At 44.4% G+C, this 25,909-nt stretch overlaps 1 protein-coding gene across 3 annotated transcripts in view; it reads left to right on the top strand.

Moving 5' to 3' along the window:
- Window positions 1-25,909, top strand: part of LOC108261051 (signal-induced proliferation-associated 1-like protein 2) — a 202,331-nt gene that overhangs the window by 83,110 nt on the left and 93,312 nt on the right. For all 3 annotated transcript variants that reach the window (XM_017461868.3, XM_017461867.3, XM_017461866.3), the window contains exons 7-9: window positions 10,875-11,032; window positions 11,394-11,970; window positions 17,505-17,779. In XM_017461868.3, coding sequence (XP_017317357.1) covers window positions 10,875-11,032; window positions 11,394-11,970; window positions 17,505-17,779 — 1,010 coding nt within the window. The remainder of the gene's footprint in view (window positions 1-10,874; window positions 11,033-11,393; window positions 11,971-17,504; window positions 17,780-25,909) is intronic.

The following is a 25,909-nucleotide window of genomic DNA, read 5'->3' as shown; positions in this document are numbered from 1 at the left end:
TAACGCATTGCTTATTGGTTAAGTCTGCACCTATCTATAGACAAGCATTAACGTTGGGTATGTCTCAACCAGCTCCCTAGTTCAGTAGGTAGTGAATCAATATATCAGGTACACGAGTTAGGGCACTGGCAAGGACCCTGACTCAGTATACAGTGAGACAATGATAATTGAATTTCCGGTGACATGACTATATATTTGCATTGTAAAACGTCACCCAAAATTAAAAACTTAAAATATTTAAGTCTTATATGTCATATTAATTTGTTAGCTTAATCACACAAATTTCTGTCATAATATGTCAAGCAGAATCATAGGCAAGCTAGTGGATTTAAAAAAAATCATTAAACACTGAAGTCAAACAAACTGTTTATAGAATCTCAAATAAAGTTAAAAATTGCTAATGTAAGTAATAATTTGAGAGCTACAACATCAATAACAAGCTACTTTTTTTTTTTTTTTTTTTTTACATTTATAGCCGCAAGTTGGCTGACAGTTCGCCCCTAATGTTTTTTGAGCGGAGAGGCTTCAGAAAACATGACATCATTTCCAGTAAAGGAACACAGCATTATTTTAGTGAGCGAATGTTCCAGTGCACTGGAAGGGCTGTTTCTCAATTCTAAGAATGGACTTGCGTTCTCATGAAGACCGGTCTTGCCAGGCTACCTTGAAAGAACAAACTGAGAAGGACAGGAGGATATTGAATGCACCTTTGAGAGTGCTGAGATGTGCGGTGAGGTTCCTGTTGCGCAATGGACCGTTCTAGCACATTTCTAATTGTGGGACAGGGTCCCATGCATGTGTGTGTGTGTGTGTGTGTGTGTGTGTGTGTGTGTGTGTGTGTGTGTGTGTATATATGTATATATATGTATATGTATGTGTATATATATATATATATATATGCTGAACTTTATTGAGGTCTGTTTATGTCTGTCATATCACAGCAAGCCAGTGACTACATTTCCCATCCTGCACTGTGGCGTACAAACATGGCCGCCATGGATTGCAATTCCCAGAACACTCGCATTCATTCTAATCATGCATACCTGCATCAGATTCACAGCACTCACAACCATAGTATAAAGAGACTGTTTGAATACAATGACTTTGTGAAGTATTGAGTGTTATCACCATACCAAGGATTTGTACCCTGTTCCTCATTTTTGTTTCATGTTCATTGATCTTGTTTCTTGTTCTCATTTCTTGCCTTGCCTAGTTTATGCCTGTTTGCCAATTGCCTGACTCATTGCCTGTTTCTTGACCTCGCTATTGTCTCATGTTTTGGATATGTCTGCCTGTCTCTCTCTCTCTAAATAAACTCTTATCTGCATTTGTATCCGTCCTAACTTCCATTACGTGGATTTCATGACAGAATACTTTGCCTCACCATGGATGCAGCAGGAAGACGGAGAAGACGCCATGCTGGCGAACCCCAAGCTGGACAAAGGGCAGTGGCTCGGGTTCATTGTGTCCCAGCTTTGGATTTGATCCAGTTACCCCAGTGGACTGGTATAGGACTCCCAGATCCTCCCAACTCCCAACCAAGTTCTACTCATGCCTGAGCCTGTTGACACGGCCAAACAAGTTCTGCTGAAGCCACTGACATGGCCAACCAAGTTCTGCACATGCCTGAAGCCGCCGACATGGTCAACCAAGTTCTGCTCATGCTTGAGACTGACGACATGGCCAACCAAGTTCAGCCTGCAGAGTCGATGAAGAACAACGCTCAGCCTCTCTGCATGACTGAGGATGCTGCTCAGCACCCTATAAAGCTGGGGATGTTTCTCCGCTTCCGGTTACAGCCAAGAGCTCCACTTTGCTTTCGTACTCTGCATCGCACTTCACTATGCCAGGCTTCTCTACGGACGTCGCTCTGCCATCCTGCTCGGCTGAGGACACCGCTCAGCATCCCTGCTCAGCTGAGGACACTGCTCAGTTTCCCTGTTCAGCTGAAGACATTGCTCTGCCTCCCGGTGCGGCCAGGAGCTACACTTTTCTTCCCTGTTGTGCCTCAGATGTCACTATGCCAGGCTCTGCTTCAGACGTCACTCCGCCTTCCTGCTTGGCTGAGGACGTCGCTCCACCATCCTGTTCCGCTGACGACATTGCTCTGCCTCCATGTTCCGCTGAGGACTTTGCCCTGCTTTCTCACCCTGCCTTCTCGCCCTGCTGTTGAGCCAGCTTCCTATGACTGGGTGCTGTCCGACGGTCCTGGCGAGCCTGCCCCGGCCTCATGCCTGCCCCTCAGCTCCTGCTGTCTGTTGGACAATGCCTGCCTCGGGACCTGAGGGACCATGAAAACATTTTGTCCAGAGGGCCAGGACCTCCTTGGGAGGGGAGTGTTTTCTGGGGCTCCGGGAGTAGCGCCTTTGTTCTGTCACGATTTCCCCTTGCACTAGCGCTGGAGCATGCGGTGCGTTTCCAGGCTTGTCAGTGACACTGACTCTGTTTACTTTTGACACGTGCATTTGTTATGGTTTATGTCCTGTCTCTACCCCTGTATTGTCATTGGTTGTTTCCCGTATGTGCCATCATTAGTCTCAGTTGTTTTGTGTTCACCCTTGATTACGTTTGTCATTTAAACCCCATTGTCTCTTTGTTCTTCGCAAAGTATTTGTGAGTTTATCGTATACCAAGCGTTTGTTTCTTGGTTCATATGTTATAGTTTTGATCTTGTTCTCGCCCTTGTTCTCGATTCCTGTTTTGCCTTGTTTATGCCCGTTTGTCGATCACCTGACCTATTGTCTTTTTTTGCCCACGCTTTTGTCTCATATTTTGGATTTGTCTTCCTGCCTCTCTTTAAAAAAACCTATTATCTGCATTTGCATCCGTCCTAACCTCCATTACGTTTAATTATGTGACACCACTGCTCTTCCTTCACTGGGGCACAGCATGGGGCAGTGCGTGTCTCTCTGGACCTCTAATAACATTGATTGTAGTTCCCATATTTTACTACTAGGTGTAATATTAACTCTGTGGAAGCTAGTGGGGCACCTGGAAAGGTGAGCAAATTAACAGAACATCAGCTTATATCTGTCAAATAACAACATTGAGTGACCAATGATTTAAAACAAAAGAACTAATCAGTATTTAACTGGAAGTTTAGGATGCATTCACACTTGGTCCTTTTTAGCGATTTTTGGCCCATGTGTGAACACTCCAAATGATCTCAGACCCTTTTAAAATTAATTGAAGCAAGACCATCTTGGGAGGTGGTCTGAGTACTTTTCGCTTTCAGCACATGGTACAGTTTGCTAAAAAAAAACGTGCATTGTGAACACAAATTGCTCCAGGTTCACTTGATTTTTCCATTCAAGATTTCTCATATACACTTATAAAAATCATAAGGTGTTTAGCGCTAAGGAATGATATCAAACCATGTGATATGAGTGAGAAAGGTTTGAGGAGATAGCTCAACTGTCATCATCACTGAAGTCAGCATCATAAGGTGAAGCCCTAGAGATTAAAAATGCTGCTTCAGCATATTATTTTGTCCTAATCCTCTGGATCCATTTGTTGGGTTTTGCTTTGATTACTTTCTTTTGTTTACTGTTCTATTTCTCTTTTGTAATTTTACAACCATGTTGTACAGGATAATTAGAACATGTTTAGGGTCAGCTATCTAGCACAGTATTGCAAGAGGTCTGTGACTCCATTACTGTATAAGTGGACCAAAAAAGGATCTGAGTCCTCTTTCAGGAACAGGGACAATGTGAACGTAAAGAGAACTGGGTCCTTTTTCACTTGGTTCACCTCTTGGTCCACTTAAAGGGGTCTGAGTGCGGTTCTTTTAGAGAGGTCTCAAGTGTGAAAACACCATTAAAATGTATGGAGTTGTGAATGAAGACTTCAATGAGTAACATTTGTTAAACAGCTTATATAAATGGTGGGGCTATGAACAACCTGCCCACTACTGTCAATTTGTTATGACAAAAAGAAGACTGCTCTGTTGGCATATTAGGGCTGATTTATACTTCTGTGTGCATGTTCATGCAAGCATGCTTGCATGATGTGAAGTGTTCATACTTGCATGTAACATGAGCGTTGTCCTTTAGTAGGAAGCAAACATGAAATACAAGGGGGGAAAACGTGTTTGTGTTCATTTACAGTGGCAAGAAAAAGTATGTGAACCTTTTGGAATTTCATGGTTTTCTGCATAAATTTGTCATAAAATGTGATCTGATCTTCATCTAAGTCAAGGGTATTGACAAATATAATGTGTCTAAAATAACAACACAAAAAAAATCTGATCTTTCATGTCTTTATTGAGAACAACCAAAAAAACCTCATAGTGCTTGGGAAAAAGTATGTGAACCCTTGAGTTAATGACCTCAGAAAAGCTAATTGGAGTCAGGTTTTAGCACACCTGGAGTCTCATTAAGAAAATGAGTTTGGAGGTGTGGACTACAGCTACTCTGATGGATAAAAACCCCTCAAACTTTTGGAGTTTGCTCTGCACAAGAACCACACACTTATGTGAGCCATGCCTCGCCAAAAAGGGTGTTCAGAGGATCTACGATTAAGGACTGTTGATTTACGTAAAGCTGGCAAGGGTTACAAAGTGATTTCAAAGACTTTAGAAACAGTTAGGCAAACATTTTATAACTGGAGGCACTTTGGGACTGTTGCTATTCTACCAAGAAATGGGCGCCCAGTCAAAATGACACCAAGAGCACAACAAAGACTCCTCAATTAGATAAAGAAACAACCCCGATTGACAGCCAAAGTTTTGAAGGCATCATTGGAACTGGCTAACATCTCTGTTCATGAGTCTACAATACGTAAAACATTGAACAAGCAGGGTATCTATGGCAGGACACCACGAAGGAAGCCACTGCTTACTAAAAAGAACATTGCTGCATGCCTGAAGTTTGCAAAAGAGCATATTGACACCCCACAGCGGTATTGGTAAAATGTTTTGTGGACTGATGAAACTAAGATTCAACTATTTGGAAAAAGCACACAGCACTACATCTGGCGTAGAAAGGGCATGGCATATCATCATGAAAACATCATCCCAACCGTAAAGTATGGTGGAGGAAACATCATGATTTGGGCCTGCTTTGCTGCATCAGGGCCTGGCCAGCTTGCAATCACTGAGGGGAAGATGAATTCCCAAGTATATCAGACAATACTTCAGGATAATGTGAGAATGCCTGTACGTCAGTTGAAACTGTGTAGAAGTTGGGTGATGCAGCAGGACAATGACTCAAAACACTGGAGCAAATCCACAACAGAATGGCTTCGGAAAAACAAAATTCACCTTTTGGAGTGACCAAGTCAGAGCCCAGACCTCAACCCAATAGAGATGCCATGGAATGACTTGAAGAGAGCCATACACATGAGACATCCAAAGGATATGACGGAGCTAAAGCAGTTCTGCCAGGAAGAATGGGCTAAAATTCCTTCTTAACGATGTGCAGGTCTGATCCACAGCCACAGGAAGCGCCTGGTTGAGGTTATTGCTGCCAAGGGGAGTCAACCAGTTATTAATTCTAAGGGTTCACTTACTTTTTCCACTGCCATTTTGAATATTGAATGAGTGTGTTCAATAAAGACATGAGGGATCAGAATTTATTTTGTGTTATTATTTTAGGCACATTATATTTGTCAATACCCTTGACTTAGATGAAGATCAGATCATATTTTATGACAAATTTATGCAGAAAACCATGAAATTGCAAAAGGTTCACGTACTTTTTCTTGCTACTGTATACTAGCTGTTCAGTGTTGGAGATTTATCATAGAGGTGAAGACACGCTATCAAAGTGAATATGTTTAAACTTTGTTTTCACAGAGCATTTTTCATCCATTTCTGTCACAATATATTTTAAGGTTTTTATCGGGCAGCTTTGGAGCATAAGCTTGTCTGTAGATGTGCTGGATGGAAAGATGTATTTCATGAGGAACATTTTTATTATTTATACATTATTGTGTAGAATTTAATTTTTTACACTTCAGATGTTCTTTGAACAGTATTACTTTGATTTAAACAATATTAATCTGAATTTATAGGAAATGTCAGAACATCTCATCAAACCATTTCAGGGGTACGCAACCTGAGTCGCCTCCCAGCCAACCAATCATCATTTGCCCAAAGCAATGGACTGAAGATCCACACAACATGCAGTTAGCTCATGGAACTGCACACTAGCACATCTCCACACCTCTGTGTGCCACATTTACCCATTTTCCTCTCTCCTTTTCCTGTTGCACAGACACAAATATATGTTACTGCAGAAGTATAACTCGGCCCTTATGAGTAATAACTCATTTAGTATAATTTGATGTTAAAATGCGGAGCGCCCAAGGAAAAAACTTAAAGATTGTGTCAGACTTGGCAGTCATTTAACTATTTTTTGGAATTTTTCATCTCACTCCTTGCCCCCTTCAGTCAGTGGGGTGCACCCCACAGTTTGAATATTTCTGAATGATGGTTTACAACAGGGGTGTCCAAACTTTTATCACTGAGGGCCACATACAGAAAAATATACGAAGGGCCTGGCCACTCACTAGAGGTGAAGTATATCGCCTCAGTTAGCAATATCAATGAAATGTAGGTAAATTATGCTTGATAATTGAATATGCTTAAAGAAAAAAAAAAAAAAGCCTACATCACAAATTTCCATTAATGGGTTTTCATATTTTTATTACAAAAAGGATTGGCAGTTCCAGCAAACCTCAGATTGCTTCTTAGTCAGGATTGTCACGATCTCCCCTTCTGGCAGCGCACTCGGAGAGATGGAGGGTGCGCGCATGCATGAGCTACGTGCACGAGTGCTCAGCGAGTTAATAACCATGACATTGTTTACTGTGGACACGTGCGTTTGTCTTGTTTCTGTTCTGTCTCCTCCCTGTTCTGTTATTGGTTGTGGTTCAAGGGTGTGCCTTTATTGTTTTCAGCTGCCAGCACTTAACGCTGATTATGTTCCAGATATATACCGCTCGCTTCCCTGTACACCTCCTGGAGTATTATAGTAGATAGAGTTCTATAGATTATTTAGGTTAACATTAGATTGGTTCACTTTGTGGACGCTGGTGTTTTCCGCTCCCAGTTCCCAGTCTTAGTTTCTTGTTTCATGTTCCATGTTCCATGTGTATGACCTTGTTCCTCGTTTCCTCGTTGTGATTTCTGCTTTGCCCAATTTTTGCCTGTTTGCCAATCGCCTGACCCTTTGCATGTCTTGACTACGTTTTTGGATTATGATTTGGATTTATCTGTCTTTGTCTCCTTTAATAAAACTGTTTAACTGCATTTGCATCCGTATCCTACTCCCGTATGTCTCGCGACGTGACGAGGATGGTGATCCTCCTTCACAGCCCTGTATAAAGTGGGAAAAATAACGGGGAAAGGGGATGGCTATATTTAAGCTTATTATACAAATAAGTTATTGGGCTTGTTAACATCAACGTATGTTAGAAAACTTTAATTGACTGAATTTATTAAATAATTGAGCTTATTAATGTTTACTGTTCTCACCTATAGTGGGAACAGTATTGCACTTAGTGGGAGCAGTGATGTGCTTTGGACTGAAGGATAGCTGGCAGGTCAGGAGTAAGTTTTGGTTCTCAATCTGCTTTTTTTCAGAGTTAACAGAGAAAATGTTTGCTCACATATGTATGTTGAGCCGAACAGACAAATCATTCTTTTTGCGTAGCTTCTCATCAGAAGAAACTTGGAATTTTCCAAGCATCGGTAGAAGTCAGGTAGGGAGAGGAGCTGATGTTGATTCTTCAGAGAATCATCACACTGCATTTCGATAAGTTCCAACTGCAGACTCTCTTCCACTTCTTCTGCATCCACCAGGAAGGGATTCGAGAACAACTTGATTTCTTTCTTAATGACAGAAAAATCTTGGAAGCGCCGACTGAATTCTTTCATGAGAGATGTGATCACAGACACATATTTCCCCTTTTTAGCAGAAAGGTCGGCTTTTGGAAAAGCACATTTGATTTTGAACAGCATGAGAAAATGCACAACATTGTAGTTACGTAGTTGTGTCTCAAGGAGATGAAGCTTTGCACAAAAAGCTTTCATGTGTGCATAAAGTTGCGGCACAAGCTGGTCTTTGCCGTGTACTCTTGTTCAGTGTGTTAAGATGATCGGTAAGATCAGCCAAAAATGCAAGGTCTGCTAACCATAGAGGGTCACTGAGCTCATGAAGAGGTCTGTCCTACTCTTTCAAAAACTGGTCAATTTCTGATCTCAGGGGAAAAAGCGCTGCAGCACGGAACCACCACGTAGCCAGTGTACCTCAGAATGGTACAGCAGGTCCCTGTATTCAGCATCAACATCAGATAGAAAAGCTTGAAATTCTCTGTGGTACAGCCCTCGTGCTCGGATTACATTGAAAGTTTTCACAACAGTGTTCATCACATCCTCAAGCTGGATTGTCTGGGTACAGAGGGCTTCTTGGTGGATGATACAGTGCATTTTAACAGCCTCACCTCCACTTTCTTTCACCTTTGCACACACCATAGAGGCCATTCCTTTGCGCTCGCCTGTGATAGTTGGAGCCCCATCCGTTGTAACTCCACACAGCTTGTCCCATTTAAATTCCATCTTGTCTCCCGCATTTGACACCGCTTCAAAAATGTCCTTACCCTTTGTTGTGCCCTTTAGACTCCTAAGATCAAGCAGCTCCTCCGTAATACAAAAGTTATCGTCAACTCCCCTCAAAAAAATTAACAACTGGGCGATGTTGAAGCACAAGCTTTATCTGACACTTGATGTTTTAAGTTAGCTGACAAGTCTTCGATTCTCCACACAACTGTATTTCTGGACATGCTCACGTTGTTGAATTCCTGCATCTTTTCTGGGCAAATTATTCGTGCGACTTTAATAAGGCACCCTTTTATGAAGTCCCCATCTGAGAAAGGTTTCCAATGTCAGGCAATGAGTTGAGCTACCTCGTAGCTGGCTATTGTGGCATTTTCTTGTATTTTGTTAGCACGGGAAAAATACAGTTGTTGAGCTAGCAGGCTAGCTGCTATTTGCTCAACTTTCTCTTGTCGATCAGCAGCAGTGTAGGATGTGTAGGTCTGATGTTTGGTTTCATATTGTCGGCGTACATTGTACTCTCTCATCACTGCAACAGTGTCATTGTAAAACAGACACACTTCCTATTCACTTCTATGAAGAAATATTAATTTTTCCATTGTGTCCGGAATTTATTGCACTCACTTACTATCCTGAATTTCTTTGGTTATGCCACTTTTGGTCAGTCCCAGCAAAATTTTCTTTGATTATCCTTGTTTTGTGGATAAACTGCCTTGTTCAAGACAGGAGTGCCACCTACTGTTAAAACCGAGAACTACAATACAGTCAAGTGCAAGTTTCATGTGTGGCCCATATTCCATTATATTTTTAGAATATGCTGCGGGCCAATTAAAAATGGACCACGGGCCGCAGTTGGCCCGCGTGCCGTAGTTTGTACACCTCTGGTTTACAAGGACTTGTATTTTAAAATCAAATCAGAGCAATATGGAAATATGAATAGTATAAGAGATTTAGAAACCTTATTTGTGGTGGCAGCATGTCAATGGTACAGTGGATTGTAGAGGCAATTGAGCCAAATTTTTCTCCTTTCTATATTTACTGTCAGTTCCCAAAAAAATTGGACATTGACAAAGTTATTGTTATTTTAGTTGTCTCCCACAATATATAGGAAAATTGAAAATGAATAATGAGTATGACCTCAAACTGCAGCTTTAGTTTAACGTTCAGCTTTAATTTAAGGGTATTAAAAACCAAATTTGGTGAATGGTGTAGGAATTACAACACTTTTTATATTGCCTTATATACTTTTCTACACCAGAGAAAGAATTCTTCTGTCTTCCAGGCCTTTTGCTGCTCATAAGCACACCAATGTGTTCTTGAATTTTAAGAATACACCAACTTGTCAATTTGGCCACCTATCTCTCTGATAGGTCTGTATTGGTTGATAGGTTTGTCTACTGATGCCATGCTCTTTGACAGCTCTTTGGAGTTAACAGCAACAGATTACAAATACAAATGCAGGAAACAAGCCAATCGACATGTAAATCTGGAATGATTTACACAAGTGTTTTGAGCTCTCCAATATTAACAGACACTTCCTGGAATTCTTCCCTCTTTCCAAAATCTCAGAGTGCATTAATTAAAGCAAAGAGATGAAGGAAAATAGTCTGATCTATAAACATGTAAACAAAATAGTTACATTTAGCACCTAAGTTGATATTTTATAAGCAGGATTACTGTGATATAGCCAGGGGACAGTCTTGTTTTGGTAATGGACAGTTTTTCTGATCATTGCTCAGGGTCATGTGCTCCACTATAGCCACATGTGGAGACAATTTTTCATGAAAAGAAAATTTTTCATTGTGAATTTGCAAACACCTACATGTGCATCTTCCTCACACATGCTCTTCTTACAATAATTTCATGTGCTAAATATTAAAATACATCAATTGTGTAACATTAGCATTTAAAAAAAAAAATATCTTGTTGTGATACAAATTATATTGGTCCTTTGCTAGCTCTTGTACTATAGCTAATGAGGAAACTGTTAATGCAGCAGCAAGCTTGCTAGGTCAGTGATGGTCCACTTTTGTTATAGTTTGTCTAAGAGACATTCTTTTTTTTAAAAAAAAATATTTTTTGTCACTATACACAAAGTTGTGCTTGTTTTATTTTTAAAAAATTATAACGTATATATTATAATATAATTTCTACAGTTTTTGCCATATTACAGTTTAAAGTCAAATCATTAGAAACTAGAATGATTAGAGTGCATAGACTAGTCATGTCATATTATAATTTGATAACACTGTGTAACCATTAATATGTAAAGTTTCAAGACTCTTATGTCCTTCTTCACTTTTGTCCATCCTTCCAGCTGCTCAGAAAGAGACACATCGGAAATGACATTGTCACCATTGTGTTTCAAGAACCAGGAGCCCTGCCCTTCACGCCTAAAAACTTTCGCTCCCACTTCCAGCATGTATTTGTTATTGTTAAAGTCCATAATCCATGCACTGAAAACGTCTGCTACAGGTATGCTAGCTGTATGCACTTTTTTACTCACTGTGGTAAAAGCAATGGCACTGATTAAAGCTCTTGGCCATAGAGAGACTCTTGAAGCTGATGAATAGTTTTCAACAAACTTAAGTGACTTTTTATTGTGACCCTCATTTAAAATGGAGGGGTAACAAAGTCCCTTGTTCTCCTGCCTGTAGTTCTGAAAAAGACCAAATGTGGTTGATGCTTTCCTGGGCTTCTATTGCAAATTCTCACTAAGATTTCAAGTCTTGTTGGATCGTTAAAATTGCAGTATTTCACTATGTTGATCTTTTAATGATATGCCTTATTGGGTCACGCCTGTGTGATTCCTTTTTTCCCTCTTTCCCCTTTTCAGTGTTGCTGTATCAAGATCAAAAGATGTGCCTTTGTTTGGTCCTCCAATTCCTAAAGCTGTGACCTTCCCAAAGTCATCTGTCTTCAGGGACTTTCTGCTTGCCAAGGTAATCAATGGTGAGAATGCCGCACACAAGTCAGAGAAGTTCTATGCTATGGCTACCCGAACACGCCAAGAGTACCTTAAAGACCTAGCTGAGAACTTTGTGAGCACAGCTACTGTGGACTCAGCTCTGAAGTTCAGCTTCATCACACTGGGTGCCAAGAAAAAAGAGCGGATCCTACCACGTAGGGATGCCCACCTCCACAGTATAGGAGCCATCATGTGGAGTGTGGTGGCATGGGATTTCACCCAATCAGTGGATGTTCAGTGCCTGCTTGGCATCTCCAATGAGTTCATTGTGCTGATCCAGGAAGAGTCAAAGAATGTGGTCTTCAATTGCTCCTGTCGTGATGTGATAGGCTGGACCTCCACCATCATGAGCATTAAAGTATTCTATGAACGTGGCGAGTGTATGATGTTCTCAGCCCAGGAAGGCTTTGGAGAAGACATCAGGCAAATCGTCCACCGGCTTGAGGTGAGCAGTTAACTACAGCACAAGACTGACACTGGCACAAATAGTGAAAGGAACAGTCTATGACTCATGAGCTGGGGCTTGTTCCTATGTGTTATTCATATTTATGTATCTTTTCACTCTCCTATGGATTTACTTGATGCTTTTCTGAGTTTATGTATCGGATATATATATATATATATATATATATATATATATATATATATATCATAAATAAATGTAATTATACTTAAATATAAAGGTAAAGGTATATACTTTAAGTTAAGTTCTATCTTGAATTTATTCTCTGCTGGTAAGTAAAGATTCTGACTTTTGTGTACTATCTACTTGACTCAGTTGGATCTAGATACTTGCCACTAGAATTATTGTATTGTATAGTATTGTTGATTCTGTAGTGTTGCTTGGAAGTGTCTGTTGGTTAATGCTAGTAAGCTTTCTCAGGTGGCTAATCAAGAGTAATTTCAGTCTCCCTTAAGGTGTGAATTGTGGGCAGGGCTTACTAAGGTATATTGAAGGTTATCGGCTACAGACACTAGTGACACACCTTCTGCAACAGTTAGAAGCATATATTTAGATAGAAAGTGTCAAGTTCAGTAGTATTTATTTCTTCTTGTTCAGATAAGTGTAACCAATTCCCTCTCAGCCCTATTTAAACTCACTTCCCTCTCAGCCCTATTTAAACTCACTAACCTCACTCCTGACTAGGCTGTAGACATGTGCCTCAAACCTATCTCTATTGTCACCTCTCACAGACCCAGAAACTCTTATCCACAAATCAGAAGCTGAATTACCTGTAACCTCAGCTACCATCCTCTGTTGTCTCAGTCTCAAACAGTGGTGATACAGTGCATCCGGAAAGTATTAACAGCGCTTCACTTTTTCCACATTTTTTATGTTACAGCCTTATTCCAAAATGGATTAAGTTCATTATTTTCCTCAAAATTCTACAAACAATACCCCATAATGGCAATGACACGGGTGATTTAACCTCCCCTCTGACAATCTCCAGTCCTCTTGCCTTCTCCTTCTTGTGCATTCCTTCTCTTTGACATCCCCCTACACACAAGTGAGGAAATGTCCTGGTACAGACAGCAATGCTACCCCAGTCCACATATCCGATTTGCCACCTTTTATGATGGGAATATCAAAAAAATCTGCCAGACCTTTACTTTTACTCTAACTCCTACACTACACACTCAGAATTCCCCTTCTCCTGCACTGATAAATTTTCCTAAGCTAGCAACAGAAGAGATCCTGCAAGTCACTTTGTACTGCAATCCTTCCATCTGCTTATTGAATCCAGTCCCTTCCACAATGCTTCTCACAAGACCTCCTCCCCTTCATCACTACTATTATCAATGGCTCCATAACATCTGGTCATATACCAATTCCTTTCAAGGGTTATTCTCATCCAGAAGAAACCCACTCTCGATCTTTCTGACATCAGCAACTACCTACCGTTATCACTTCTCTATTTTCTTTCTAAAATCCTCGAACAGACTGTCTACAATCAACTGTCTCTCTGTCTCCCACAGAACAACCTCCAAGATTCTAACCAGTCTGGCTTCAAAGCGCCACATTCCACAGAGACTGCCCTTTTGGCCGTCATTGAAAAGCTACATGCTGCTAGATCAGCCAAACTGCCATCAGTCCTCATCCTCCATCTTGGAATTCATGGCGCAGCATGGCAGTGATTTGCTTCCTTCCTAGAAGGTCAGTCATTGCAGGTGACATGGAGGGGATCCACATTTGCTCTACATACACTTTCCACTGGTGTCCCACAAGGCTCAGTACTTGGTCCTCTACTGTTTTCCCTCTATACTCAATCTCATGGTGAGGTCATATCCTCACTTAGGTTTTCATACCACTGCTATGTGGATGACACAACTCATCCTATCTTTCCCTCCCTCAGACACTCATGTTTCCGCTCAGATCTCAGCATATCTGGCAGACATCTTATAATGGATGGCAGGCCATCACCTAAAACTTAATCCCGGCAAAACTGAACTGCTGTTCATCCCAGGTGATTCATTCTCACGTCAGTATCTTGCGATCTCCCTAGACAACTCTCTGGTCACTGCGCACACCTCCTTGAGGCATCCATGAACAATCAACTGTCCTTTTCCTCTCACATTGCTAATGTGACATGCTCATATTGATTTCTCCTTTACAAAATCAGAAGGATTCGTCCATTTCTATCCACACAGGCCACTCAGGTGCTTGTTCAGTCCCTTGCTATTTTGAGACTGGACTACTGCAACTTGCTCCTGGCAGGTCTGCCTCTGAGTGCCATTCAACCTCGCAAGTGATCTAGAATGCATCTGATCTGCATGACTTTTCAATTTTTCTAAGTTCTCTCACCCCACAGCTACGCTGGACCAGCACCTACTTACCTCAAATCACTTATCACCTTGCACTGCACCATGCTCCCTCTGAGCCTCTAGCACTACTCAACTGGTCCCGGTACAAGGAAGGCATGCATCAAGACTCTTCTCCGTTCTGGCACCTAGGTGGTGGAATGAACTTCCCCTAGATGTCCAAACAGCTGAGTCACTGGCAGTCGTCAAACAATGTCTAAAGACCTACCTTAGTATCAGGATGAATTCTTTGATAGAGACTTCAAAGCACTTCTGTAAGTTGCTCTGATTAAGGGCATTTGCAAATGCCATAAATGTAATGTAAAAGAGGAGGAACATTACAGATAGAGGAGTGGGTATTGCTCACTAAAGAGTGTATCAGGTACAGCAGTGCTTGTGGGATTTTTAAACACTTCAGTATAACTCTTGAGATTAGTCCAGCAACAGTAGTATAAGTTTCTGTAAAAAAAAATTTGAGATATGTGTAGTATTGATGTCATTAGTTCAGATATCGTGTGTAATTGCTTTAAGACCATGTGGGAAGCCTGGCCTCCCTTAAAATTTCATTAAAAATGTCTAAATTATTCACCACTGTTGGTGAATGCAGTATATTAAAATATCAGATGTCTCATTGCAAATGTTCGTTCATTTAATGCAAACTGTTTTTCAGTGGACCGCACAGCCTGCATTTGATCCTTTTTACCAAATAATCCTTTGAAGCCCATAAACACCATGCCAATAGAACTCAATTGGCACATAGTTTCAATGGGATCCAAGTGAGATTCAAGAGATTCAAGTGCACGGTGTTTCAGTGGGAGCAAAGATTAATGCTCATTGGATAATAGGCTTTTAATGTCATTTTGGCTTCACTGGGAGTCAGTGCATATGTAGGTGAGTGGGTTTTGCATGGGAAAAAAATCTCAACATTTATTGGACGGTGTACTCCCTTGTCCCACCAGGATGCATGGCTTCTCGGTATGATTGGGAGACCTCTCAAAGGGGCTGAACCTCATGACTAAATACCAATCATTGAAATGGTAATGAATATGAATGACATATAAAGCAAACATATCAGCAGCAGTCAGACTCACAGAGTGCTTGGAGCTACAGTAGTGGTCTGTAGCCTTAATCATTTTTCCAGTTTTACACATCTAGTATAGTTTGTTATTAGGGGCCAAGCACTGAAGGTGGTTAGGCACCAATTGTATCTATTAGTTTTCTTCTTCTTCTGTCTCTTCCCCACTGGGAGTCTATGGCAGCCCTATGAAATTTAAGTAGGAAAATTATGAAATTGGGTACACATAGATTTGACCATGAATAGTATCTGGACCAATTAAGTTCTCTCTATTATCAACCCTATAGTGCCACCACTAGTTAAATAATTCACTTTTCAAATAGTTATAATTTGCCCTGCCTTATGGGGATCACAATCCATATCTTACATTAAGACTCCACCCATTACAGTAGTCACCATTTTGAAATGTACAGTATTCAGTTTTTTCGTTACTCCTCAGTCAAATTTTGTCCAATTCTTTCCAAAATTGGCTCAGATGGACAGAGCCACACAAAATTGACTGACCAGAATTTTGATATTCATATTTATTCAAAGGTTATGATGTCACAAATTTTACGATGTTGACCCAAAATTGGATCAGAGGCTGTATCTTGGCTATACTTTGATTAATCGTAATGAAACTTGGTACACTTCATCAGCATGATCTGAGGGCTCATGCTGAATTTGAAAACAGTGCTACACTCCAAAATCTAGTTGAAAGCCTTCGCAGAAGACAACAAGCCCATATAATTTGAGTTTAGTTTTGCTAGAGCCGTATGGGTCTGGGTAGAAGTCTAATAATCTATAGGAAACTCACTTGGATAATCTAAAGTACTGAAAAGCCAGGACAGGTGGCAACACTAGGTTCTGTGCAGCAGACAACACCATGAGGCTGCAGACAACAAGAGGGTACAGTACCCACCTGAATATCCTTTTTATACCAGCTCTGAGTTTGGGAGGGATGGGATTAATCAGAGCAACAATGCCAGTTGCAGTCATCTGTGACTCATGTCTCATGCATGCAAAACAAGGCAGAAAAATTATCCAAATTTATCCAAGCCCTCATTAACAGAAATTCTGGAAACTGCTTGGAATACTAACAGCATTTACATGTACTTTACCCAACTGTTTTCTTTTATCTTGCCACTGAAGTGCCCATGAAATGGCTTAAGAGCAGTGGTCGGGAAACTATGGCTCACGAGCCACATGTGGCTCTTTGTCTCACCCGTTAGACATATCATGAGAGATCAGTTTCCTGTAGAAAATCCAAAGTCAATTACAATTCTTTTGTTGTACAGCCTACCAAAGTTATTGTAAAGTCAATTTACAATAATATATTTCAAGTTGTTCTAGCCAGCATATGTATGCATTGCTGTGCGTAAGTGTCATGACACTAATCAGTTCCAAACCTCTTACATTTCTATGGTAACCTCTCGCTCTCAGATTCCAGAACAGTTAATGACCGCGCTGTCATGAATACACATGAGACAGAGAGGGAAAAGAGCACGGATATAACACACACACACACACACACACACACACACACACACACACATACACACACATACACACACAGACAGACAAGGTTTTTGCAATGACTCTTTCGAAAAAAAAAATGCAGTAACCAAAAATGAAAAAATTGCTCTTTGGTGAAAAAGGTTCCTGACCCCTGACTTAAAGCGTTTTAAGCCATTTCATGGGCACTTGCATGACTAGAAGATTTAAATCTCTATGGTTTGACATTGATTCTGCCTGGCACAATGACTTTCCGTTTTTAAAAGGCGATATGTCAAAATACAGACTGACTGATTTCCACAATTGCCTCCTGCAGCAGAATCTAGAAACTCTGCTTTTAATAATTTTTTTGTATTATTTTAAAGTAACATCATGCAATACATTTCAGTAAGGCGGTACAGACTTTCCTTTGGCAACAGCATAAAAGTAGTCTGCAGCATCTAACAGTGTAGAGTGTATGAAAAAGACATAAATATAGTTATTTTTGTGTATACTGACAGTTGCATATTCTGCATTGCTTCTTTTTTTTTTTTTTAGTACTTTTGCTTTTTGAAGTTTATTGCCGGTATACCGCAGAATTCTCCCCTCTCCCTTTCTCTGCATGATATCAGATAACCACCCATGGCTGTGAGACCACACAAATGGCACTTCGTCGAAATGGCTTGGGACAGCTGGGTTTCCATGTCAACTTTGAAGGCATTGTGGCTGATGTTGAGGCATTTGGATTTGCATGGAAAGCAGGCCTGCGCCAGGGCAGCCGCCTGGTGGAGATTTGTGAGGTGGCTGTAGCCACACTTACTCATGAGCAGATGATCGACTTGCTACGCACTTCCATCACAGTCAAGGTGGTGATTATTCAGCCTCACCAGGATGGTACTCCCAGAAGGTATTCCATTCTTCCACTCTCTTTTGCCAAACCCTGTTCTCTTGTTCTCTCTCTCTCTCTCTCTCTCTCTCTCTCTCATTCTCTCTTTCAGTCCTGTTTTCATTTTTTCACTGGCCAGCTCCATTCATCCATGCCAATTAAATCTTCATAATTTGCACCTCAGCTGAGAAAACAGCTAAGTGTGGAATAAAAAAAAAAAATAAAAAAAATTGCTAACACTTCCTATGAAGCCCATGTTTATACTATAAAGCCCCATTTAAAATTATTTATAAGGAAGTATTTCTGCTCTATAAACACATTTATAATGACACATAAAGACCTATACTTCGTTATAATAACAGTTTTAGCTACATTTATATTATTGTTATAATTACTTATAATTGATGCACTTGCTTTTTCAGTGCCCATGTTCATAATTCATTATACACCAATTTATTAGTATTAATTAGTCAGTCTTGTGGTTCCATTAATGTATTCATAAAAATACAAGTTATTATATTGTAGTTACAATGACTGATTAGTAATACAGATATATTTCTATGTTCAATAAGTGAATTATTTTATATTGTTCTTGATAGTTGTGCCTTATAAATATTTACTTTGAGTTATAATACCATTACTAACCTTTATAAATGCATCATTGATGGCTACAAGTAAAGTATAGGATAGGATGTAGTTTCCATAATGCAAATGTTAAGAAATCATGCAGATGAGTTTATTATACAAATAGAACATGTCCAAATCACCAATAAAATACACAAAAACTATATCCAAATGGCACAAAATGAAATATATTGGAAAAGCATGAAACTCTTAATTACAAAATGTGCAATTTCACAAATAAAAAGTGTGAAACTTACTCATGTCATTTAGCCTTTACTGAAATCAGCACCAGTGCCCTGTTAGCATTGCCACATATGTAATATAGGCATGCAGAGAGTGCTGTTTCCACCTACTATGACATGGAGGTGGGATTTGAATGTTTCAAATATGAAAGTGCAAAATATAAACTAGTATATGTAAAACATGAACAAAAGTGCAAAAAACCTGAATAAAAAAAAAAAAAAAAAAAAAGAGTTTTGTGTGCATCATTGAGCTTGGCTGTCCTTGACATCAACCCAACTCAGTGAAACAAATATGGTCCACTATAGTACACAGTAACACATCACATTATAAATAGTCCTGCTGTACTTATTCCTTTGAAGGCAGTACACACTGTTTCCTCCCAGCTGAGGCTTTGTCTCTCTTGGCAGCGGTTGAGGTGTTTACAATTGTCACTGGATAGCATGGTCTCTTCTGTGCCACCTGTGACATCTCACTGACAACTGCAGCTTTCCCTGGCTCAGACATTCTGAATTTATGGCTTCATCACTCCCAAAATCCACAATTCTAGACCTTTTGGCTCCCATTCTTTCATTGATGGCCAGCTTCTGGTAAGGCAGGTAGTATACCCTGCATGTCAATAAGAGTTGCTTCCTGGTAGGCTTCACATAAATGTAAATAAGTCATAGCCACTGGTGCTTTTATTTGGTCATTCTGCTCATTGTCTTTGACATTGCTCTTGATCAGGATCCAGAATATTGCCTCAAATCTGTAGAATGCCAGAACAGAGGTTCGGAATAGAAAATTATGTCGCTTATTCTTTCTCCAAAAATCTCAAACTCTTGATGGCTTTATTAGGCCACAGTAAATGACTAGGCCCAGGAATTTACATTTCTTTAGGCTAGTTACAGTGTCCACATACCCTTCTGCTTTTACTCTGCACACAGGTTGTGTTGTTGCAGAGACTGTGGCTTCACCCAAAAAAAAAGTAGAACAGCTCTAAAGAAGTGTGCTGCTGGTGGCTATCAAGCTGTACCCCAGGAGTGTGGGCAGGAGAAAAGTGATTTTGTACCTGTCTTGTTCAGGTTGTGTTGTAGGTGCAGGCTCACTGGCTCTCCTAATGGCTCAAATGAGTGACACACAAGTGACCCCTCTTCTCTCACTTCTCTGGGAGGTAAATGGAGCTGTCAGTTTTGCAGTGGAAACCTCCATGTGTGTTGGGGGCAGAAGGCCTCAGAAGAAGTGTGAGGAGTATCAGGAGCATTTTCTTTTTCTCTGTAACAATAAATAATCATGAATACAAAGTACAATAAGTACCCAAAATCACCCATAGTAAATGCTAAATTGGCCTTTATACTTATATAATAACAATTCTATAATAATAATACAATAATAATTCTAGATTTCTATTTAGTTATCAAAGAACCCATGCTGGTGCATTTTCTGTTGTTTATTATTATAAAAAATGCAGTGCCATTTTACATGTGAAAAAAAATTACTGCCATGTGTAGGGCAATTAGCCCGGGGGAGGGCGGAGCACAGACCCACAAGAGACAGGTTGCAGTCAAAACGGGTGTTTTATTTGTCTGTGTGGGAGCTGTCTGTAGTGAGGAGGTGAGTGTGTGTGAGTGTGAGGGGTTTTGTGGGGGTGTGGCTGGCGTTGTGACGTTCTCGAGGGCGTGTCGGGGTTCCCGAGACGTGTGCGTGGGTTTCCCGTGCCGTCATCCACCGTCGAGCGCGATCTCACCACCCGGCAGTCTCGTCTGCACTCGCACGGAGTCTGTCTCTTAGCCGTTCTCCTCGCACGGGCGGAAGCGCATCCTTTTATCCTCTTCCGCCGTCGCCTGAGTGGTGGAATTTCCCCGACGGACTCCCCAATCGCCGGCCGGTGTAGCGTCGACGGTCCCGCCCGTCCTTCCGGCTGATGGTGTGTTTGGCACAAGGCTGTCCGCTTCGTGCCGGTGCGGCAGTCGGGGAAGGAGCGACTTTATTATGCGCGCCGGCTGTCGGTCCGTCACGACAGTACCCCCCCCTCAGCTCCGAGCCTACTGCCGCTCGGTGGTGGGCCCAGAGTGCGTCTTGCCGCGAGAGCCCATCTGCATTACCATGTTGGGCCCCCGCCCAGCGCTGAACCTGATACGAGAAGTCGTGTAAGGCGAGGAACCAGCGGGTTACCCGGGCGTTTGTGTCTTTGGCCTTGGCCATCCACTGTAGGGGGGCGTGGTCCGGTACGAGGACGAAGTGCCGGCCAGCCAGGTAGTACTGCAGCTCCTCGATGGCCCATTTTATTGCCAGGGCCTCTCGCTTGACGGCTGCGTATTTCCTCTCAGTGGGGGACAACTTCCGGCTGATATAGAGGACTGGGTGTTCTTCTCCGTCGAAGGTTTGCGAGAGGACTGCGCCAAGCCCAGTCTCGGACGCATCGGTGTGCACCGTGAATGGGAGGGCAAAGTCCGGGTTGCGCAGTACCGGCGTGCTGGTGAGGGCACCTTTCAGGGCTTGGAAGGCCCTCTCTGTGTTGGCTGACCACCTAACCCGGTCTGGTTGGCCCTTCTTTGTGAGATCCCCCGGCCAATGCGGTATCCCAGGTACTGGGCCTCAGTCAGCCCTAGGTGGCATTTCTTGGGGTTGGCTATCAGGCCGGCCTCCCGGAGCGCCTTCAGGACCTCCCCTAGATGAAACAGGTGGTCGGCCCATGTGGAGGAGTGGATGACTATGTTATCCAAGTAGGCAGCTGCAAACATGCGGTGGGGCCGCAGGAGGATGTCCATCAACCTCTGGAACGTTGTGGGTGCCCCGTGTAGCCCAAAGGGGAGAACCCGATACTGCCAGTGGCCGGTGGCCGTGCTAAAGGCCGTCTTGGGTCTTGCGTCCGGCGCTAGCGCAACTTGCCAGTAGCCTTTGGTCAGGTCCAAGGTAGTTATGAACCGGGCCCTCCTCGGTCTCTCCACGAGGTCGTCCACTCGGGGGAGGGGATAGCTGTCGAACTCCGATACCTGGTTCAGCTTCCGGAAGTCGTTGCAAAGCCGCATGCTCCCGTCCGGCTTCGGCATGACGACGATGGGGTTGGACCAGGGGCTGCTGGACTCCTCTATGATGCGATCCCGCAGCATTCGGCCAATTTCTTACTCGATGGCTTTGCGTAGGGCCTCTAGAACACGGTAGGGCCTTTGTCTCACCAGTACGCCAGGAGGAGTTTTGATCTCTGAAAACACATCAGAGAATTGGTCTACCAACTCAGTGAGCTCCTGTCTCTGGGCGGGGGTAAGGTCCTCCACCAAACCGACCAAGGTACGCTTGCCATGGTCTGTGTCCCGGGCCGTGTACGCCGACACTACCGGGGCCGGTTCCACCCACTTCTTTAGAAGGTTCACGTGGTAGAGCTTCTCCTCTGCGCGCTTACCGGGCTGTTGCAGGCAGTAGTTGACAGGGCCCCGGCGCTCGAGGACTGTATACCGTCCTTGCCATTGGGCACTAACAGGAGGACTCGATCCCCCGGCTGGAATTCTCGGGGCTGCACTGGGCGGTCGTATACCCTTCGCTGCTCCTCCTGCGCCACGCGTATGTGCTCCCGGACTATTGGAGCTACCCGGTCGATCCTCGCTTGCATCTCCTGCACATATTCGACGACTGAGCGGAAGGGGGACGGTTGCTCCTTCCAGGCTTCGCGGGCCACGTCCAACAGTCCCCGCGGGCGCCGTCCGAACAGGAGCTCAAAGGGGGTGAAGCCTGTGCACGCCTGGGGGCACTCTTGGACGGCAAAAAGCACGTAGGGGAGGAGGAGGTCCCAGTTCCTCCCCTCCTCGTCCACCACCCGGCGCAGCATCCATTTGAGCATCTGGTTGAACCGCTTGACCAGCCCGTCGGGTTACAGGTGGTAGACCGACGTCTTAAGGTGCTTCACCTGTAACAGTCGACACAGATCGGACATTAGTTTAGACACAAAAGGCGTACCTTGGTCGGTCAGCACATCCTTTGGGATCCCCACCCGACTGAACAGGAGTACCAGCTCCCTGGCGATGTTCTGGGAGGTGGCTTTGCGCAGCGGCACCGCCTCGGGGTACCGGGTGGCGTAGTCAACAATGACCAGGATGTACTCATGGCCCTGGGCAGACTTGGGAAGGGGGCCCATGAGGTCCATGCCCACTCGCTCGAACGGGACGCTGATAATGGGCAGATGGATAAGGGGCGCCGGCGGGGGCCTCTGTGGGGCAGTGCGCTGGCACTGCGGCCATAGCTGGCAGAAGGCCCGGACCTCCGCGTCCATCCCGGGCCACACAAAGCGATCCCTCAGCTTCTCCAGGGTGTTTCGTGGCCCCAGGTGGCCGCCAAGGGGATGGGTATGAGCCAGATGCATTACGGTTTGAGTCTTTGGTTTGGGCACCACCAGTAGGTCCACCTGCTCCCCGCGGCGGCAGGCCCGCTGATAGAGGAGACCGCTCCGGACGAGAAAGTACGAGGTAGGGAGTCTCAGGTCAGGGCTCTGGTCGACTCCCTCTATCACTCGCACCTGGGCCCAGCAGTGCTTTAGGCGGTCATCCTCCTTCTGCTCCCGTCCAAACTTCCCCTCCCGGTTCACCTGGTGAAAGACAGAAAACAGAGGGTTAGTGTGTTGGGGGGCCTTACCTTCAGTGGTGGCGTCTCTGTTGTCCTGGGCCAGGTAGGCCTGCCGGGCCTGGGTCCTCTTCGTGTGTGACCGCGGCCTGCTGGACTCGGCCACCGGGCCCATCGGGAATCCTGGCCAGTCCCTTCCAAGGAGCAGGGGCACCGGGAGCTCGGGGATCAGGCCCACCTGGAGGGGCCAGACCCCGGCTTCGCCCCGGATCTGGACCTCGGCTGCGGGAACTTCCCGGGTGTCCCCATGGATGCAGGTTACAGTGAGAACCCCCCCGGCAACGCCCTTTGGGTAGAATGGAGGGCCGGGCGAGGGTCACCGTGCTCCCGGTGTCCAGCAGGGTGGTTACCGGGTTCCCCTCGACCCACACAGTCAGGGTGGGGCCCTCCGGCGGCTGTTGTAGATGGAGGGCGCAGCCCGCTAACCATGGCTTCGGAAGTGGCCGGGCAGGTTCCATCTCCGGCTCCGTAGGCATGGGCTCGATCACGGGGGTTACACGAACGGGCGATCTCCATCGAGTCCTCCAGATGCCGGGACGGGGCTGGTGGTCGGGCCGGGGGCCAGGGGCATCAAAGGGCATGTCGGGGAGCCGCTGCTCACCTTGGCCGAGCTCAAGGGTGGCCATGGTTCGCTCAAGGGTGGTTAGGAGCTCCTGGGGCGTTGTCGGTGCTTGCGCCCCTACGGCCTGGCGTTCTGTGCGGGGCAATGCCCTCAGGAAACGGTCTGTGGCCACTTTCTCCGCCACCTCCGCGGCGGTATGCTGATCCGGCCAGAGCCACCTTTTGGTTATCCGAACGAGGGTGTTCAGCTGTCCGCGTGGTCGGGCCCCCGGTCGATAAGCCCAGCGATGGAACTCTGTCGCTGCCTGGTAAGGGGTTCGCCCACACGTAGTCGGCAGCCTCCTCCAGCTCGAGGGCATAGTAGGCCGTGCGTGCCTCTCCCGTGAGCAGTGGGCCGAGGGCGCAAGGCCAGTTGTCACGGTCCCATCCCTCCGGGCGGGCAATACCCTCGAAGGCCTCGAAGTACGCCTCAAGATCTTCTTCGGGGGCGAGGGGGGGAAGCAGGCGGTGGATCTCGCGTCCCGGGTCGGGGAGGGGTATGGAGGCAGCGGGGGTCTCAGTCCTCAGGCCAATCAGCATCTGGGTTGCGACCTGAAGGCTTTTGGCGAGCTGCTGTGTCGCTGCTTGCTGCTGGATGCTAGTCTCCAGCAGGTGTTTCAGTGTGGGGTCCATGGTTTTTTTTTTGTTTTTTTTTTGCTTGTTTGTAGGCGAGTCTGTACTCTATGCCTGCATCCTCCACCAGTGTAGGGCAATTAGCCCGGGGGAGGGTGGAGCACAGACCCACAAGAGACAGGTTGCAGTCAAAACGGGTGTTTTACTTGTCTGTGTGGGAGCTGTCTGTAGTGAGGAGGTGAGTGTGTGTGAGGGGTTTTGTGGGGGTGTGGCTGGCGTTGTGACGTTCTCGAGGGCGTGTCGGGGTTCCCGAGACGTGTGCGTGGGTTTCCCATGCCGTCATCCACCGTCGAACGCGATCTCACCACCCGGCGGTCTCGTCCGCACTCGCACGGAGTCTGTCTCTTAGCTGTTCTCCTCGCACGGGCGGAAACGCGTCCTTTTATCCTCTTCCGCCATCGCCTGAGTGGTGGAATTTCCCCGACGGTCTCCCCAATCGCCATCCGGTGTAGCGTCAACGGTCCTGCCCCACCGTGATGGTCCTTCCGGGTGATGGTGTGTTTGGCACGAGGCTGTCCGCTTCGTGCCGGTGCGGCAGTCGTGGAAGGAGCGACTTTCTCATTATGCGCGCCGGCTGTCAGTCCGTCACGACACATGCCACATGTAGAAAAAATATAGTTCCATACTACCTGCAAAAAAAGACATTTCCACACTACAAGCAAAATTAAAAATAGACAGCAACATAATGTACATACTTTTCAAGGACCGTGTCCACTCCATGCTGGAATGCTCTTCGGCTCAATCCACGTTTTCTTCCTCCAAAAAAAAAAATCCAATTCCTCGCCAGAGTCATGGGGTGGTCACTCTAGGCTTCCGCGCAAACGCATCCAAAAATGGCAGACGGAAACGCAAGCTCACTGCATGATGAAAGTACAAATTTGCTGAACTCTGACCTGCGTAATTGTATCATGTGAAGACGCCCGGCCAATAGATCATCGCAACTCCACTGCGTGACCTTTTTAGTTAAAAAATAGAAACGAAAAAATGGAAGAGCTCATTTCATCGGTATCACGCTATCCTGTACTTTACAACACATCTTCGAAAGATTATATAAACAGCTTAAAACGAGAGTCTGCCTGCTTTTGACAGATGATGTCATATCCTCTTCCCGCCCATACTCGCAGCGACGGCCGACAAAAATATACATGCTTAGCCTAGTGTGAGTGCCCGTCATGACACTGCACACACAGAAAGCCAATCGTATAACAGTCTTGTGGCAATAACCCATTTGTTTATACTAATTGAAAATGTCTGATAAGTCGGTTTCCATTCCGCCTGGCAGAACGGAACGCCAGTGTACTAGTAAAAAGGGGTTAAAATTGTTACTTTGTCAATGCTACTACTGAACAATAATGGTTTTAATAAGATAATGAAAAAACATATTAATGCAACACATCATATTAATGAACTGAAATGATCTGCTCCTGAGGTCTTTGACATGATCACTCTATGGAATGAATG

This window comes from Ictalurus punctatus, chromosome 3 (genome assembly GCF_001660625.3).
Source record: "Ictalurus punctatus breed USDA103 chromosome 3, Coco_2.0, whole genome shotgun sequence".
Classification (NCBI taxonomy): domain Eukaryota; kingdom Metazoa; phylum Chordata; class Actinopteri; order Siluriformes; family Ictaluridae; genus Ictalurus; species Ictalurus punctatus.
Note: the sequence above shows the minus strand (reverse complement) of the source record. Positions and strands in the feature narration are given on the sequence as shown.